The following is an 18,440-nucleotide window of genomic DNA, read 5'->3' on the forward strand; positions in this document are numbered from 1 at the left end:
GAATCTAAATTTTTCAGAAAACCAGAAAAAGCCTGAATGGTACAACTCTAATATGAACGTCTTGCCCGTTTCATTTACTGGCTTGAAGGTAAATGAAACAGCTTGTAACAAAATACATTAGTTGTGTTTTCTTCTCGAGTGCTTGGCTTGATGTTAATGATCACCGTTCTGTAGAAACATAAAATAGAGCTTTACTTCATCTCTTTTGTTGTTTGCATGACAACAACCCAACATGAAATGCTGCCTTCCTGTGAGAAACATCTGCTGCTGTTTTCCATAATGAACTTGTAGTTATAGTTTTCATATTCATCTATATTAATCTTGCCCTGAGTATAGACACAACGCACGATGATGGGAAAAATAGTTTTCAAGGTTTTAGTACACCTGCCCTTTGAAATGGACATTGAATCCATGCTGATTTGTGGCCACTTCTCATAAATGGCAACGGCTGCCTGGGGGATTATTTTATTTTTATTGAAAGGCCAGTGGGAGGTACAGACTGACTCAAGTGGGTTTACTCAGGTGGAGCTGTCATATCTGCACTCATCTCACTCACATAGACACACGCGAGCCCTTTCCAAGGCTATTTACGATGAAGCGGAGTTTGCTTTCACAGAAAATAGATTACCAGCCAGGATCTATCATAACTGAAAAAAATAAAGAGAGCATAAAAACAGATGCATTACAGAGGACTGACTGAATGTCAAGTTTATTAAATCAGATCCCCCATGTTTCAGTCTGAAAGCAGAGCAAACGTACGCACGACCTGAAACTTGTGGCCGATTTCACCTCGTCTGTTTATTGGTGCTTTTCTTAAAAAGTTTACATTGTGCAGATTTAAAGACATAAAATTCAAATCAGATCTCTACGCCGAATGTTGCCTAACATAGTAATGTATTTCTGCCAGCGAGTCAGATCCAAGCTACCTTTATGTTTGCAACTTCTCTCCTCCTGCAGCCGCGTTTCAAGGAGGTGCAAAGTTTCTTCCAACCTTTCTCATTAAAGACCAATGCCAGGTACGTTTTTGGTATGGCGCTGGCATAGCTGCACTTTGAGGTCATAATTAGCCTCATATAATGACAGGTGTGCCCCACCAGAACATTCAGGGTAATTGAATATGGAAATATACTATAATAATGCTGACCTACGTGATTATGACATGATCTACTACTAACTGTGCATCCCTATTTGTGGAGGGACAAATTAAGCTCCTTTGTATGCGGAGCTGTGCCTCCACTCATTTGAATACAGGCTGGGCCAGATTTCGCTGACATTTTTCATTTTTTTTATGGCTTTTGCACGTCTCCCTCTTCTTTGCTCAGATTCTGGTTCGGTCTTGGAGTAAACGTTCACGTATTCTCCCCTAATTAATGTCTTAACAGACCTTTTGATGGAGAGCATTACTTATTTCTAGACAGGTTCTTTAAAAAATGGAAAATAAATAATGCAGCTTGTTTTACAAAACCTGCAGCTCTTTCTTTCTTTTTTTTTTTTGGGCTTCACCTAGTGTCCTACTATTTTATCTTCAGCTTCGGAAATATTGACAGGGTTGGTGTTTCACTTGCAGTCGCACATTTTATAAAAAGGAGTTTGGCTTTAAGACTTGAAGTTTATATTGAAACATAATTTTAATATTCAACACTGGGTACACCCAGATACTGCTGAGATAAGGTTACTGCAAGTACTTTGGAATTATTTTGAGATGGTAAGATCCCAGATGGCCTCTCAGACGAAGTGAACACCATGCAAAGGTGAGAGAATATTGTTGTTGTTTTTTTTTTAATGTAAACATATTCCTGCAGGAAATTACATAGCTTGTACACAGTTTTATATTGCTGTATTTAGAACTATCTTTTAATTTTCTGACTAATAATACTTGTGAAAGTGACCTGCAGACGGCCTCATTGAATCGAGTCACGGTGAGGGCTGCAGTGTGTCTCTCTGTGGTCAGAAGTTGGTCGGCGTGTAACTTTATTGCATTCCTGTGGTCGGTGATTGAAAGGACTCTCGGTATCGAGGTCTTTTTATTGCTCTGATTAGAGACAAATTGGGATTTCCTTCCCGGCTCAATTTGCAATAACTCTCAATTCAGAGGTTTTTCACTCAATCATTGTTCATGTGATTCTGCTGCCGGGTTGTATGTTCCTTAACTCTGCTGTAGTAACACTACGGTCTTTTCATTGTTTCTTCTTTTTTTTTTTGAGCATTACACATACAAAACGACACCAAACGAAGTGGGCTCACGAAGAAGTTAGATTTCATCATGTTAAAACAAATTAAGAGAAACGTAAATGTGTTGCTATTAAATATGACAGGAAAAACTGTTTCCTTAGTTGTATCTCCAAAGCCCAAAGCTCTCTGGCACATGCAACGAGGAACCGGTTCCCATGTTTTCTTGTTTTGTTTTTTTTCCAGTCATGTGGACAACGTTGGAGCAAGACATTATCCTTATAATTTCTTCTCTTTCACCTCTAAGGGCCAAATCTCTGCTCGGGGATGATGGGAGCCATGTGATAACCACTACATCGAGCATTACAAAATGTTTAAGTGAAATGGTCCATGTAGTTTCGACAAGGTTTTTTTTTTTGTCCACATTCAACCCAGGAATGGCATCAAGAATGAATGAACATGACCACCACAGACTTTTCAATTTGAATTGATTTGAACATAGCCGACTTTAATCATTTTAATTCCAATTTCCTACTGAAGTGCAAATACATGAGAATAACCTTGTGACAATTTAATCAAGCTTTTGAATTTCATTATAACAGAAAATATTTTACACACAGGATGATGCAAATCAGCCTTCAGAAATTAATCAGAACTGCAGGAATGTTGTTTTTTTGTTTAGCTATGCGCAAAGACTTTCTGACAAATGCCAAATGAAAACTTTGTTTTGTAAAATATCATTCTTAAAGGAAATTAAAACATTAAATGTGTCATGAAGCTGCTGAAATAATAAGACCAGTAGGTGACTAGGGTTAAATCTTCAGGTTGAATTCTTCTTTTAATAATTGTAAGAATTTGCCATTTGTCTATCTCTGTTATCACTTTAAGCCTTAAATTATACCACGCAATGTGTTTTATTGTGTATTTATTTCACGACTTTGTTCATTAGTCCACCCTTTAGTCCGTCTGCTTTGTGTTGAATATGATTTTGCTTTAATTTATCATTGAAAATTAGTTATAAACAATTACAAAGTAGCAACCAGTAATGTTATAATGGCCGGTAAATATAACACCTTTCAAATAACCTAATAACTCTGATCTCTTAAAATAAAGCCAATAATGTAATAACTTCAATTTTGAGCCAGTAACATGTTACATTACATATTTTTTCAATATTGTAATAAGTTATTGCGTTGTAGGTGAAATACTGAGCAAAAATGCAATGCATTTGTGTCAAAAAACCACAGTATTCTACAAAGTATTTCTTTAATAACCTATCCCTACATGAAATTGCATTACTTTCATATGAAAACCAATTAACACAATTCTAAAGCAATATTTTCTGCAACACATAATTCTCAAATTGTGTCTTTAAACCATATTCAGGACAGTGCTGCATAGATCAAATACTTGAGTTAATTATTATAATTATTCCCTTCAACAAAAACTGTTAACTACCATGATAAATGAAAAACTTTTTATGTTATTTGTAGTTTATTGGATTATAGTTGGCTTTATTCCACGTGAAATGGCCAAAATTGTGATGAAATTGCTTTGTTGGCTGCTACACAACACCACATTTCTGTTTTTAAGTGGTTCCCAAGTGAAGCAAAACGGGGGAAAAATGTTTTTTAATCTTGCTATTTTATCCAAAATTTGTCATGTTGTAGTAATTTTTGTATTAAGTGTTGAGTCCAACTTAGAGACGACGACGACGATGATAACTTTAAGCATTCATAAAGTTTGAGATTGAGGAAAGCAGAAAGTTTATGCTGGATTCTGTAGCTTCTGTCTCTCTCTTCATCCCGGCAGCCACCAGCACTCCTTTATGGTTTGGACAACCCACTCTCTCCTCGCTGCCTGTCCGACTTACCACCTGACAGGGTAAATGTACAAGTACATTGCCTGTGCTTTGTGTCACTGTGATTGTGACTGCTGTTTAAACCATCAGTGTTTAGTGGTACTGCTGTTCACAAGCTCCTGCTAGACTTAGTGGAACATCATCATGTAAAAAGGTCACGTGCAAGGCATGACCTTTTTACCAGCCCCATAGCTTGAGTGTTGCCCATCTTGTCTGTAGCAGACCTTCAGCACATGTGGTCAGATCTTGTATATCTACTTTTACCTAGGTTTCCTTGCGTCTTCTAGTACAGTTTGCATCTTTATGTGCTTTTTTATTTTTTCTTTGCATTTTCTGTGAATTTACCTTTTTTGGGCTTTCTGAGTGTTCATCGGTTAAGCATGTCAGTGGAGTTAAAGGTTGAGTCAACCTGTTTCCTAATGTTTATATGTCAGAAGCTTGAAATGTCTTTGACTTAGAGGTGAAGCCTTGAAGAAAGACTCCAGGTGACTTTCAGTCACCTCAAATTTTCATGATGTGTTCGAGGGCAAAGACCCAAAGTGAATGGAGGTGACACACAACGTTTGATTAATCGCCTTCTGTTGGATTTAAGGGTCACTTCAGCAGATCCAAGCCATAAAGTTCAAGCTATTTGAAAGGAAATGAGAAGTTTCCATCCCCTTTTTGTTTAATAGCATTCAGTAAATGGTAAAATATTGCTACATTCTTTTAATTTCAAGTCAGCGACTTAATTATACAACAAAAACTGTTTTTTTCTAATTTATTTTTGTCTCTGATAATGTAAAAGTAATTTTTTCGCTTTTTAGAAGGAAAATCACAGGTTGAGATGTTTTCTTTTGTAAATTAAAACATTTCTCAGCTTTGCTTTTTTTTTTACAATGTTTTTACTGCAGTTGCTGAAATAATAGTTGATTGCAGTTAAAATAGCTTTATTGATAACATGTTTTGTTTTTATTTTGATACATAATCTTTGGCAAAATTGAAGAATGTCATTGTGGTTAAATGAATAATTTTTATTGCTTAATCAAATTATCTGGTTATTAAGATTTCATTTTTGGAAAAAAAAAAAAAATTTCTTCACCTATTCACTCTTTGGGTTTTTGTAGTTCATGATGACATCAAATCGCCAAAGTCCTACCATCTTGTTTTACAGCTCGTATTTATTACAACTTTAAATTCAGGTGATCTTGCAAAACGGAGAGTTGAAATAAAAGTACGTTTTTGAAAATATTTTTTTGGTCATTTGTAATTACTTTAAGAAAAAGCAACAAAAAAATAAATTAAAATCTGATATATTAAAAAAAACAGCAAATTTTACTTTCATGTGTTACTTTTACGTTAGTTTTCCACCTCATGACATTTTTGTCATGAAATGGAGAGAAGAGACTCAAGGACACAGAAACTCGAAATAAATGCACAGAAAAAACACGGAACATGACAGTACCCCCCCCTCAAGGGCGGCTACCAGACGACCAAAACACAAAAACACAACAAGGGTGGGCAGAGGGGCGCTGGACAGAGTGCCTGGGGGGCTCTGGAGGAACACTGGGAAAGACTGGTAGAGCCGAGAACCCACTAACCGGGGCCGCCTGTCGGCCTGGAGCATGAGGCTCGGGGAAAGCCGGCAGGTGCGCCGGCCGGCGCGCCGGCTGGAACGGGCTCTGGTGCTGGTCCCAGAGATGCTGGAGTTGGGTCTGGGCTGGCGGAGAGACTGTGCGGCTTGGGAGGCAGGGGTTCGCCAGCCATGATGGCTAGAGCTGCCTTACGCTCCCACTCTGCAACGCCACCAACCTCGGGTGCGGAAAGCGAGGAACCTAGTAGTCCAGCAAGAGCCACAAGCGGATGGCGAAACCAAGCCGTCTGCAGGCAGCGTATGGTTTGGCCATGGCCTCCTCATAATCTCTAATGGTTTCTGTGTTTAAATCCTCTGGGTCCATGATGTAAACAAAAAAAAGAAGCGCACCTCACCGTACTTTCTGGTCGGGTCCTACTGTCATGAAATGCGGTGTAGGTGGTGAGGCAGACGCTTGAGACCCAGGTTGTAGTGAAGTGAATGAAGCTTAATAAAGACAAAAACAGTCCAAAATCCAAGGCAGCACTGTTGAGCGAAGACCAGGGCTCATCACAGGTAGCAACTAGGTAAAAGACTGGACTGACGACGGACTAAACACACATAAGACAGCAAAGACGCCAAATGAGACGAGGACCCGACAAAGACACAGACACACAGGTGTCACTAAATACACAGGGGGTAATCAGGGAATGAGAAACACCTGGGAATAATCGAGGGGAGACAGGACAACGAAGAGACTCAAGGACACAGAAACTCGAAATAAATACACAGGAAAAACACGGAACATGACAATTTTATTATTGGACCTGGAAGAAAGTGTTCCCCATAGTTTAATTCGTCTTTGTTTTGAAGTAATGCAACAATCTTCTTTCAGCCAGTTGACCAGCAATATGCAAGCAGCACTGCTGAGGAGGTTACAATAGTTTAAATATATAGTGTTATTCTGACATTTAAACTCTTAACAATCAGTAAAAATGAAATGTTCCACTAAACCTCCTCGCATCTTAAATTTAAAGGAAAGAAATTAAATTTCCTTAAAAGCTCAGGGAATCTCTGCCAGTGTTAAAAACCTCTCAACTGTTCAGCCAGGCGAGCATTTTGAATTACTTCATTATATAAATAGTCCATTCGAAAAGCATTACTCTTCTCCATCTGATGAGCGCTGCCTGCTTATAGCCCTGTTTGAAGACTCGCATTCAAAACCCTGCTGAGCCAGACATTTGTGTCGACGAATATTTGATCAAAACCAGGCCTGTCTTCTCATGGAAATGAACACTTTTAAAACCACCATGCAACATTCATTCACTACTCCGTTATCTCAATATGCTCCTTGGGGAATATTTGTAATATTTTAATCCTGGTTTTCATTCAGTATTTCTGCACATCCTGTGTGAAGAAGCTTTTAAGCATTTTTTGTTTTGTTTTGAGATTTCTTTTTTCTGTGTTTTTATCGAAATGTTTCTTAAAACAAACATGAATGGCTGACCTGTTTGGGTTATTCTGCAGATTAGTTGTTATCCAATCAAAATGAGCTCCATTCTATTGTGTGTTTATATTTTTCTGCATAAATGTTTGCACTGTGTATGCGGAGAATATTCCCTTCGGCACAGTGGGACATTTTTCACACATTTATTCTCTGTGGAGAAGTTAGACTTTGCACCATGTTACATCACAGTGTTGAGGTCCTACTGGTATCATAATCTTTATCCCTTTACATGCTTTTAGTTACACAGTTATGGAAAAAAAAAAGAATGTTGTGATTATGAAAAACAGTGCAATAAACCCGAAGGTCTTTACTAGCCAGATTGGTTCCAATGTCGCATCTGAAGATGTAAACGCCATTTGAAGTCACTTCCAGAATTTCGTCGGTTCCTCTCGTCCGGAAACCTTAACAAATGCACAATACCTCACATCACAGTCATTCTAAAAATATTTATTCTTTTCAAATTGCTTTTCATTTTCCAATGTAGCTCGGAGATGATTTACTAAATAGAGGAGCAGTTTATCTAAACAGAACTCTTCGTCACTCATTAGTATTCTGCTTGAGTCAGAGGTGTCGCCATATGTGAAAAGACACCAGTATGGTTGGTTTATCATCAGCGATCTCACTATTCATTCTTAATAAATGTTGGATTAATGTTACTTTGGATTAAAGTTACTTGCTTTTGTAATAGCCAAAAGCAAGTAAATAATACTTGTTGAAAATTGTGATCACCTAGTGTAGAAAAAAGAAAATGGAAAAGACTGATTCCTTCTGCTCCTAAAATAGTCTGACGCATTACTGCACTTATATCATTTGTTAATCGGCATTTTGATTTTCATTCTTGGACTTAAACAAGAGCTTAAAAATGACTACTTAATTTAGCAAATATTTATTCTAAGGATGTATAATTCTTTGTTTTTCAAAGTTGGAAATTTTGCCTGAGGGACTTAGAGTGATTTTTGAACATTTACTGGAACATATTTAGAAGCTAAAACACTGAAGGGTGACTAATGGGAATTTTAATGTAATTGGGCAATGTTTTTCCTTAATGTTGACTAAAATGACAACATTCATGCAAGTTCACTTTACTGACCGTCATTTCTCAGTCACATAGGTAGCATACTGCTTACTGCGCGCAGCATTGAGGCCACATTCCCTACATGCACTGTGCATTTCTGCAGCTCATAAACAGATTTATTAAAGCTTGGATTACTGAGGGCACCTTCCACTGCCTGCAGCGCAATACCAGTGTAGCCAGACATTTGAGTTCATGGATTCCATACACTGCATCTGCAAAGTACATATTGTTAAATATTCAAAAACGACTAAATAAATAAAACAGAGAAAATTTATAAAGTGTGCTCTAGTTAGACTCCTGTTGGTTCCCACTGTGCCTCAAGACCATCTTGTCTTAGAGGACTACAGACAGTCCCTTTGATTTTATGCTCAGTGTTTGACCTCTGACCTACATACAGGAATATCACATCTCAGTGTAAATCAGCCTGTTTGAGTTGTGAGATTTTTATTTTTTTTTTAAACTTGTATACAAAGTTTTGAAAGACGCTTTTGGAAGTTGAGTTTTCTCTGGTTATGGAATGGAATAAAGGCCTTTCCTAAGTGGCTCTCCCATTTGTTTTGTGTTTCTGCCAATGTTGGATAAAAACTACTGAAATCAAATGCTGCTAGAAAAGGTTTGTGTTTACAGATTTCACATTTCATAGCAGCACTGCGGAGAGATTTGTAAATGGGAAAACATTTTTCCCACTACAAATTCCCTCGGTTGGTGTTGCTGACAGTGACGCAGAATGTTTTTTTTTATCAACGTTGAAGTCGGTTGGGAAATGGGTTGATCGTTTTCTTCCTGGCTGGTGTTCAGTTGGTGGGACGCCACCGCCCGCCGGAGTGGAAGTGTTTAATAACAGGAGAAAGGGGTTGATCACTCGGTAAAGCTTGCTTTTGATCTGCAGTCAACATGCTTAAGAGAGAAGGTTGACAGCAAAACTGAACAATCCTGAGGTTCAGCTTTTTTTTTTTTTTAATTTGTCACTCATCAGGAGCGCTTTAGAGATTAAGGCCTCATCCAAGGACACCTTGATGGATTGAGGAGGAGAATGAAACGGAAACACTTTCATAGGAAGGGTCAGAAACCAGGTTTATTCACTCTGCATTGGAAATATTTTATGACAATCCAGCTACGCATCTTTTTACCACTTTTTTTTTTTTCTTAAGAGGTTATCGTTAAAAATTTTAATTTGTTTTTCTTTCAGATCCCTTGTGGAGGACGACGACGCTCACATGAAAGTCGCTCTGGGCTACGGTGAAATGGGCATTCCTACTCACCTTCAAGCATCGAAGACTGGAAACACTCGATTTTTTACAAGCAATACACACAGCTCTGTGGTTCTTCAGGTGAGAGCGCACACTTCTTTATGAAAAAAAATTAATAATATGAGTTTAATTAGGGCCATTAGGGTATTGCTTGTCTGTTGGTTTTGAGTACAGCCTGAGTATTACACTTTACTATAATAAAGTGTAGTAAAAAAAAGTCTTACACAAATTTTTGTGGAAAAATTTGTGTGGAACAAATTTTTGTGGAAAAATTTGTTGGCACTGTTGTTAAAGATGTAAAATGAAAATAACTAATGTTTTATTGCAGTAGTATAATTTCACACTGACCTTTTTAAAAAATTCAACCTACAATTTGAGTACATTTATTCAGTGGGGAAATAATTGTTTAAAAAAGAATCGCAGTGAAACAATTTCTGCTCTCAATATTTTGTGCAAATGTCCTTTTCCCGATGGGATTGTCCCCGCTTCACATTTCACAAGGTTTGTCACACAGAGAAGGAAATCTGATCTCTCACTCCTGTTTTACAAGCTGAGCCCAAATGTATTCATACCCCTGGCAGATTTAGATTTAAAGTCCTTTTTTTTTTGCCCCGCAAGGGGTCTTTTTGTGGGCTCTAGTGTCCCTTTTTTCAAAGTAGGGTGACAGGAAAGGGGGAAGAGAGAGGGGAGACATGCGGTAAACGTCGTCGGGTCCGGGAGTCGAACCCGCGACAGCCGCGTCGAGGCTACGTTTGCCTGAATGTGGGTCGCGCTAACCCCTCCGCCACCACGGCACGCCCTAAAGTCCTTTTTATTCAACTGAGAAGTTTGTTTTTATTAGAAAATGGCAGAAGTGTCTCTCAGAAGATAATAAAATAATCCAGAAATAGTACGGTACCAAGTTTGACGTTTAACATTTTATTTTAAAAAATACAACTTATAACCTCTTCTAACCAGTGGAAAAATCTTTTTTGTGGCATTACACCAGTTAAACCCTGTTCATAACTCCTTAGCAGCTTTTTGCATGTTTCTACTTGTGTTTTGAGGGTTTTATCTTTGGTGAATCTTGAGTCATCAGGTGGACCTTTTAGTTTATATTTTGTTTAGGCAGTAAATTCCAGATTATTATCCCCCTGAAAGATCTAGCAACAACATATTTTGATTTTTCTGTCTGAGGGTAGTAGATTTTTACGTCTTGCTGTCTGAAGATGCTCATTTAGCATTTTAAAAGGAAAATGGCCCTCAGAATCACAGATCCACTACTGTATTTTACATATTTATTCTCTGTTTAGCACCAGCCCTAACTGAAGCGCTTAAAATGCTTTCAGTTTTGCTTTTGTGGCCATAGAACAGAAAAAGATTGTTATCTGACAGTATCTAGTGGTTGCTATGGAGACAACATGTTTTATGTGTATTTGCGTAATGAATTTGATTATATTTGACAAAATCTAATGTTTGTTACTTGTTTCACAATTGATGTTTTTATGATGTAAATCGCTTTGAACTGCCTTATTGCTGATGTGTGCTATACAAATAAACTTGACTTGACTAGAACAAGTATAAATTGCCTGAAATGTAAATATGCTTTAGTTATATTTAGAAATTTAAAAGTGATTTTTGTGAGTTGGAACAATTGAAATTGATTTTGTTAAACTACTCTTTCCCAATATTTGAAATGCTGAAGAAATGCTGTCAGCCTAAAGGTTGGATTTTTCAGCCCTTTAGGTAAAACATAATGCATTTCTTGTTTTGGTTGTGTTTTTTTCAATGAAAGATTTATTTATTGTAGTTGTTTTTTTTCCACATTTATCTATGTGTCTGTTTAGTGCCTTTTTTATTTTCTGCAGAAGGAATGTTTATTCATATTGATGGCTAACCCTGCACGTCAGCATTGATTGGTGTAAAGTGAGGATCGGCCTGAAAATGTTGTGGTCCCTGCTGTTTGCTGCAGCGGTTGTCCTTGGTCACCAGCTTTCTTTCAAAATGAGAAACCGCTGGCTCCTTTTGCTGTTCATTATTCTTTGTTGTCAATGCACACTGCAGGGGAATGATAATGATTTTTCTAGCCTATCTCCCACCTTATACCCGGATCCTGGAATGTGTTTGTTTCTGGTGGTGAATTTTTAAGTTGAAATTCACCCAGCTCTAGCACCATCGACTTGTTTTCATGCTCTCAGGTTATTTGCACAAGCCACCAAAACCTCCGTCTCATTTGATATAGTAGGTATAAAAATTGAGTGTTCAAAAGCGAGGGGCAATATCAATAATTTACCTGAGGAAATTACAACACTGGTGAGTTAATTTTATTTCTGTCACCAGGAGCCTTGGTAAGCACGTGATCTTCTTAGTCTGTTATTGACTCAGCTGAGGAGTCACTGGATGAGGGGGTAAAAAGCTGCTACTTAATTTAGGTCCCCTAAGCTGAAGCCAGAAACACTTCCTGCTCGTATAACTCTCACCTCCCTTCCCTTTTGGATTCAGGGATTTGATCAGCTGAGAATAGAAGGTTTGCTGTGTGACGTGACGCTGGTTGCTGGGGACGGCGATGAAGCTTTTCCTGTTCACCGCGCAATGATGGCCTCATCCTCCGACTACTTCAAAGCTATGTTCACAGGTGGGTCCACAAACTCTGCCTCTCTGACCAGAGCGTGCGCTCATCAGAGGGCCGCTGAAGCAGGAATTAAACAGATGCATGTCACATATTGAGTGGGGTTGAGTTTTACTCTGAACCCCAGTTAGTGCATTGAGAAATTACTTGATGTTCTTCCCTGTATTAGGAATTATTTTAAATTGATGTTTTTAGCAGTTTTTTCTATGCAACAAAAAAAACTGGGTTTTAAGCTGAAAATTCAGTAGTAAAGGAAAGTTGAAAACCTTTAATGAACATTGTAAAGTTTACTAAAGGGATAGTTGTCACTATTTCAAAGTGACATTCTGTGAAAATATTATCATTAACAGTTCCTTTACATTCAATAGATGGATATATTATTAAAGAATTTATAGTTGATTGAATTTAATAAAATAGTTTATTTATTTATTTAGCACCAGTTGATGACTTAACATGTCAACAATTTATATGCATGAGTATATGATTGAGTCACTTCTATTGATATATTCATATATAGTAACATACATTCCAGATGTATTTAACCATTTTAACCATTATAAGATGACTGTAACTGGTTTAATAAACTGAACTTGATGCAAGAAGCTGATTTTCCTTATTTATAATAGACAGCAGTCAAGTCAATGTCATAAATAATTACAGATATGAATATTCTCAACTTTGTCTATTATTAAATTCCTGTAATGACTTTTTAAAGGTCTTTAAGAAGTCACCGACTCATTTTTTTTATAGAAGACATGCAGAAAGTTAATTTTATTTGTTTTTTCTTCAGCATCTGATTTTATTTTTTAATCTATCCTTGTATTGTTTTTATTTGGTAATGTGCATCTCTTTAAAGGTACCAACAAATAAAATGCATTATTATTATGATTATTACTTGTGTGCTTTTTAATGAACAGGAATCGCAAATGTCAGTTGATTTTTACTTCATGCAAAATGTTAATTTTTCTCTTAATTTGACAAGTAACACCAGCACTGGGGTGTTCCCATCATGCAACATTATTATGTGGGGATTTGGAGCCTTCTCTTCTCTCCACCTCGCCTTCATCGGAGTGTGTTCAGCTGGTTTCACAGCTATGTATAGCTTCTATAGCTCCATCTATATGTGTCTGAATAGCTTCACACATTGGTGGGTGGTGGCAATACTTCAAGCTCCGTTACCAACTCTGATCTACAGATAACTCTGCAGGAGGGCTGGAAAACTGTGTGGAAGTATAATATTGCTAAATATTGCGATAACAGTAAAGATTGAATTTAACCAAACATTTTTCTCATGGATCTTTTTGTCAAAATGTTCACAGTGTCGCCTGGATCAGGTTTGGGAATAAAAGACAGTGAAAGTTCATTAAAGTGACCACGTATGTTGGCAAACAGACAATATAACCACCTAAACATTTCACCCCAGCAGCTCTCTGTATGTAAAATATTTCAATTGCAAAGAAGACTGTTCTGTGAGATGTGTTGTTGACATATTGCTCTACTCCCCACTGTAATTTACTCGTCTTTAAAGCTGCAGGGGAGAGTGGTGATAAATCCAATCGTCTTAGCAACACAGATCCTCGTCTGTGTGGACTGACAAAGTTGCTTGTCAGTCCACTTTGAAAAGAAGTCACTATTGTTTTCTAATTATGCAGTCGCTTATGGACTTCAGATTCTATAAAGTCCCAAGTGGTTGATAATATGATATAATGTTCAAAAACAGTTTTTTCTCCACTTTCTGTCAACACCTTAATAACATCCTGGTTAGTTTGTCACATTATCTTTGAAAAGCAGCTGTGCATAAATGCAAAACTTTTACATTTTTTCCCCTCTGGTCTCCACTGTAGCTTTTCTGTAAACCAGTTTGCCGTAACAGGCCCTTTTCAAAGTAAAATTGAATAAATCTTTTTATAAATTTAGAAAAGCGAGACCACGTTGAGGCCACGGATCACCTGCTAGTTTCAGGTCTTTCTAAAGTTCTCCGAGAGCGCGGCTCGTCTCTCGAGCAACTCCTTTGATTATTATCTTGACCTGTCTGTCAGAAATCGGATGAGGGGCACCTGGCCGTGGGTGGCTTACTCTGAAATGATGATCTCTCCATTTCAGAATTACGACTCCAGCAGCGCTCACTGGGGCTTTCGCAAGTTTAGAAGTGCAGCTGTTGTTAGAATATTTAGCAAAAATAAGAATTTTACCTGAAAACTTCTTTACTTTTACCAGTCATGCCACTTTCTGAAGTACCTTTGTAATAACAAAAATGTAATAGACCATGAGTTAATAATAAACCAGCCACTCACCAATTTCAGCTCGTTTCTTGGGTTTCATTTCATTTTTTAAAATACTTTTACAACTTAATTCTTGTGTCATTCTGATTTTTACCCATAACTTAATTTGATAACTAATTTGCTGCAGACATCCGGTCAGAATTTCATGGCAATGGCTTCATCAGAAATATTTAAACTGAGAAAACTGTTGTTGTTTCACACAGTAATTTACCCCTTGCTCATTTTTGGCAGCGCCAGAAAATGTAGGTTATATGGTGACAAAAAGCTACAATTTAAAGAGCTTGTCTTAGTAGGTGTGTGTTGAGGAGCTGCTTGGAGTGAAGGATACCGGTCTCCAGTGGCTCCTGACTCTGATTTATTATTGTAATGAGTAGAACCACATTTAGTAATTTGTTTTGTTGTTGTTTTTGCCACCTACTCTCCCCTGATGCAGGTGGAATGAAAGAACAGGATTTGATGTGCATCAAGCTTCACGGAGTAAACCGAATAGGCCTCAAGAAGATCATCGACTTTATCTACACAGCAAAGTTGTCACTCAACATGGAGAATTTGCAAGACACACTTGAAGCTGCAAGTTTTTTACAAATCCTTCCTGTGTTGGACTTCTGCAAGGTTTTTCTCATTTCTGGGGTAAGGAGACAGCAAAGGAGCTCGTGCATGTAAAACACTTTGTGAAGAGCTGAAGCAGCTTGTAGTTGTCGACACAAAGTGTAAGGGAACATATGGGAGTCAGGATAATCGCAATGAATACTAAAGAATGTGTTTGTGACTAACCACAGACTATTTAAGATGTGAAAGTACAATAGCTTCCATACATCTATCTTCAAGATCTCGTCATTTTATCACTGCCACTAACTCCCGTGTGTTTTCTCAAGGTTTTATGCGACAGACCAATACAAAGTATTGTTTGTGAATAAAAGGGTTTTAAAAAGTCGTCTGTAGAGACACTTTTTAGTGTGTGAGATTTATAGCTGCAAGTCTCTACCAGTTTTTTTTTTTTTTTTGCCCCTTTGCAAAACACCTAGAGCTCAGCCTCAGAATATGTGTGGACATTAATTTTCAAGTATTGCTAATATTTTTGACGTAGATGTACAGTACAGACCAAAAGTTTGGACACACCTTTCTAATTCAATGGGTTTTCATTATTTTCATGACTATTTATAAGGCAAGAAATCCCACTTATTAACCTGACAGGGCACCTATGAAGTGAAAACCATTCCAGGTGACGACCTCTTGAAGCTCATCAAGAAAATGCAGAGTGTGTGCAAAGCAGTAATCACAGCAAAAGGTTGCTACTTTGAAGAAACTAGAATATAAGGGCTATTTTCAGTTGTTTTACACTTTTTTGTTTAGTGCATATTTCCACATGTGTTATTCATAGTTTTGATGCCTTCAGTGTGAATCTACAATGTCAATAGTCATGAAAATAAAGGAAACTCCTTGAATTAAAAGGTGTGTCCAAACTTTTGGTCTGTACTGTATGTCTGGACTTTGACTGGGCCATTGTAACACAATATGCTTTAATCTAAGCCAGTCATTTGTAGCTCCTGCCCTAGCTAAGGGTGCACCAAGTCTCCAGTCTGTTGCTGGCTCCAGCAGGTTTTCTGCCAGGATTGCCCCGTGTTGTGCTCCATCCCCATGGCATGATGCAGCCACCAGGTTTTAGTTTTTTCAACAATGGGTTGAGTTATGACTGAGATTGGATTTAATTCATTGTTGTTATTATTGGCAGTGAAATTTGTTGCCCTGTATTTACGGACGAAAAGGAGGCTGAATATATAAGCATGCCACACTTTTCAGTAGATGTAAAAACACAAAACATGCTAAAAAGCTTGTGCTGCTCTCTTTTCATTTTATAGTTATCAGCTTCTTTATTATCTGTCACATAAAATCCCCCCAAAAAGAAGTTTTTGGCCATAGAGTGACAAGATGTGTAAGTGGATTAAATACCTTGTTTGCAATCTACAAACTCAATGTAGCTCTTTCCCTTTGGGATAGGCAGCCATCTTAGCTGCTGCTGATGGTTGCCGGGTTTTCTACGACTTACTCTGCCGATGATTTTGCAGGTTTCACTCGACAACTGCGTTGAGGTGGGACGAATCGCTAACACGTACAACCTGACGGAGGTGGACAAATACGTCAACAACTTCATCCTGAAGAACTTCCCCTCCTTACTGGGCACAGGAGAGTTTGTCAAGCTCCCGTTTGAACGGCTGGCCTTTGTGCTGTCCAGTAACAGCTTGAAACACTGCACTGAGTTAGACTTGTTCAAGGCCGCCTGCCGCTGGCTGCGCTTCGAGGACGGTCGCATGGAATATGCTGCAAAGCTCATGAAGAACATTCGCTTTCCCCTCATGAACCCTCAAGAGCTCATCAATCATGTACAGACGGTGGATTTTATGCGCACAGACAACACTTGTGTCAACCTTCTCCTAGAAGCTAGCAATTACCAAATGATGCCCTTCATGCAGCCAGTAATGCAGTCTGAACGGACAGCCATTCGCTCGGACAGTGCCCACCTGGTCACTCTGGGCGGCGTTCTGCGCCAGCAGCTAGTTGTCAGCAAGGAGCTGCGGCTCTTTGACGAGAAGGCCCACGAGTGGAAGGCGCTGGCTCCCATGGACGCACCCCGCTACCAGCACGGCATCGCCGTCATCGGCAACTTTCTCTATGTTGTGGGCGGCCAAAGCAACTACGACACCAAAGGAAAAACGGCAGTGGACACGGTGTTCCGGTACGACCCTCGCTACAATAAATGGATCCAGGTGGCGTGCCTTAATGAAAAACGAACCTTCTTCCACCTCAGCGCTCTCAAGGGACATCTCTACGCTGTAGGTGGAAGGAATGCTGCTGGGGAGCTTGGTGAGTTCAAATCCACCATGTGGTTTATTTCTTTATTTTAAATCAAGCACATTGTTTTCACAAGGCCACCATAAGTATGGCTGACTTTTGTTAATGAGCAGATCATTAGGTGAACAGAATTATTTTGAAATATGTATCACAACAAACTCCAAATCAGTTCAATTTATGTTGTGCCAATTTACAAGGCATAATTCAATCATACTTTTTAGTTTCAAGACTAAAACGCACAGTACAAGAGGCCACCAAAAGTACTACATAATGCAAACATACAGTACAGTCAGGTCAGAACTTTATTAAAAGCAGGAGCAAGAACAGTATGAGGCTGATTCCAGGTCTGATAAAGTATGGAAAGCAGAAACCAATCCATGTTTCTCCCTCGATCAGACTCATTTTCATTGTGGATGTTCTACTACACAGGGACGGTTGTACCAGAATATGTTGATAAAAATAAAAGAAATTGTAAAAAATCTATAAATAGCTGTTGCTCCAGGATTTTGTGATTGTTTTAGTGTTTTTTTATTACAGATTTTGTGGTGCCAATTTAGAAATGTTTGTAAGGAGTTCTTACAATATTTGCGCTAATGTACAATGTTAAACGTACAGTAACTTTTTATCACTCGCCGTATCAATTACAGATTCAATGTTTTTGAGCAATTTTGAGAAAATTTGCAGTAAAGATATGGAGATTTGTTGGTTTTGTGTGAATTTGACAGATTTGTGAAAAACTGGAAGGACTTGTTGATGTAATTTGGAGCCCAGAGGGCCACATAAAAAGAGTTTGACAACTGTGCACTAGATGTTTAAAAAGTCCAAGAGAAACTAGTTTCTTCTTGTGTTTTTGATAACTTGGAAAGCTCAACCATCTCAAAACAGTCTACAAACATCAGGTTTTATAGTTGCACTCGGTGCTGACTCACTCACTGAGGATGAAGTAATCGCCTTCGGGAGAATGCCAACAATTTTATTTTTAATAGAATCAATTTTATTTAAGAAGAATCCCATAAAGTCATTACCGCTGAGTACCGGGGGAATTGATGGCTCAACTGAGCTATGGCTGTAGGTTTGGCAACTGTACTAAAAAGAAACCAAGGATTATTCCTTTTCTCCTTTATGAATAATGAAAACTAGAATGTTGTAGCTTGGCGAGGGGTCTTCTTCTACAGCAGTAACTATTTTTTCCATGGTAAGTATGACTCCTATATATGTGTAGAGAGACATTTTTTTTAGTTACTAGTAACAGTCGTCGTAGCTGAAAAATTAAACAAGACTTGCAA

General features: G+C 38.2%; 1 protein-coding gene across 4 annotated transcripts in view; it reads left to right on the forward strand.

Moving 5' to 3' along the window:
• klhl13 (kelch like family member 13) overlaps positions 1-18,440 on the forward strand; it is a 40,915-nt gene that overhangs the window by 12,808 nt on the left and 9,667 nt on the right. For 2 of the 4 annotated variants that reach the window (XM_023342351.1, XM_014470194.2), the window contains 5 exons: positions 3,982-4,053; positions 9,354-9,495; positions 11,896-12,028; positions 14,738-14,934; positions 16,371-17,166. In XM_023342351.1, coding sequence (XP_023198119.1) covers positions 3,982-4,053; positions 9,354-9,495; positions 11,896-12,028; positions 14,738-14,934; positions 16,371-17,166 — 1,340 coding nt within the window. The remainder of the gene's footprint in view (positions 1-3,981; positions 4,054-9,353; positions 9,496-11,895; positions 12,029-14,737; positions 14,935-16,370; positions 17,167-18,440) is intronic. The other 2 variants (XM_023342352.1, XM_005802905.3) reach the window with 1 other exon arrangement.

This window comes from Xiphophorus maculatus, chromosome 11 (genome assembly GCF_002775205.1).
Source record: "Xiphophorus maculatus strain JP 163 A chromosome 11, X_maculatus-5.0-male, whole genome shotgun sequence".
Classification (NCBI taxonomy): Eukaryota; Metazoa; Chordata; class Actinopteri; order Cyprinodontiformes; family Poeciliidae; genus Xiphophorus; species Xiphophorus maculatus.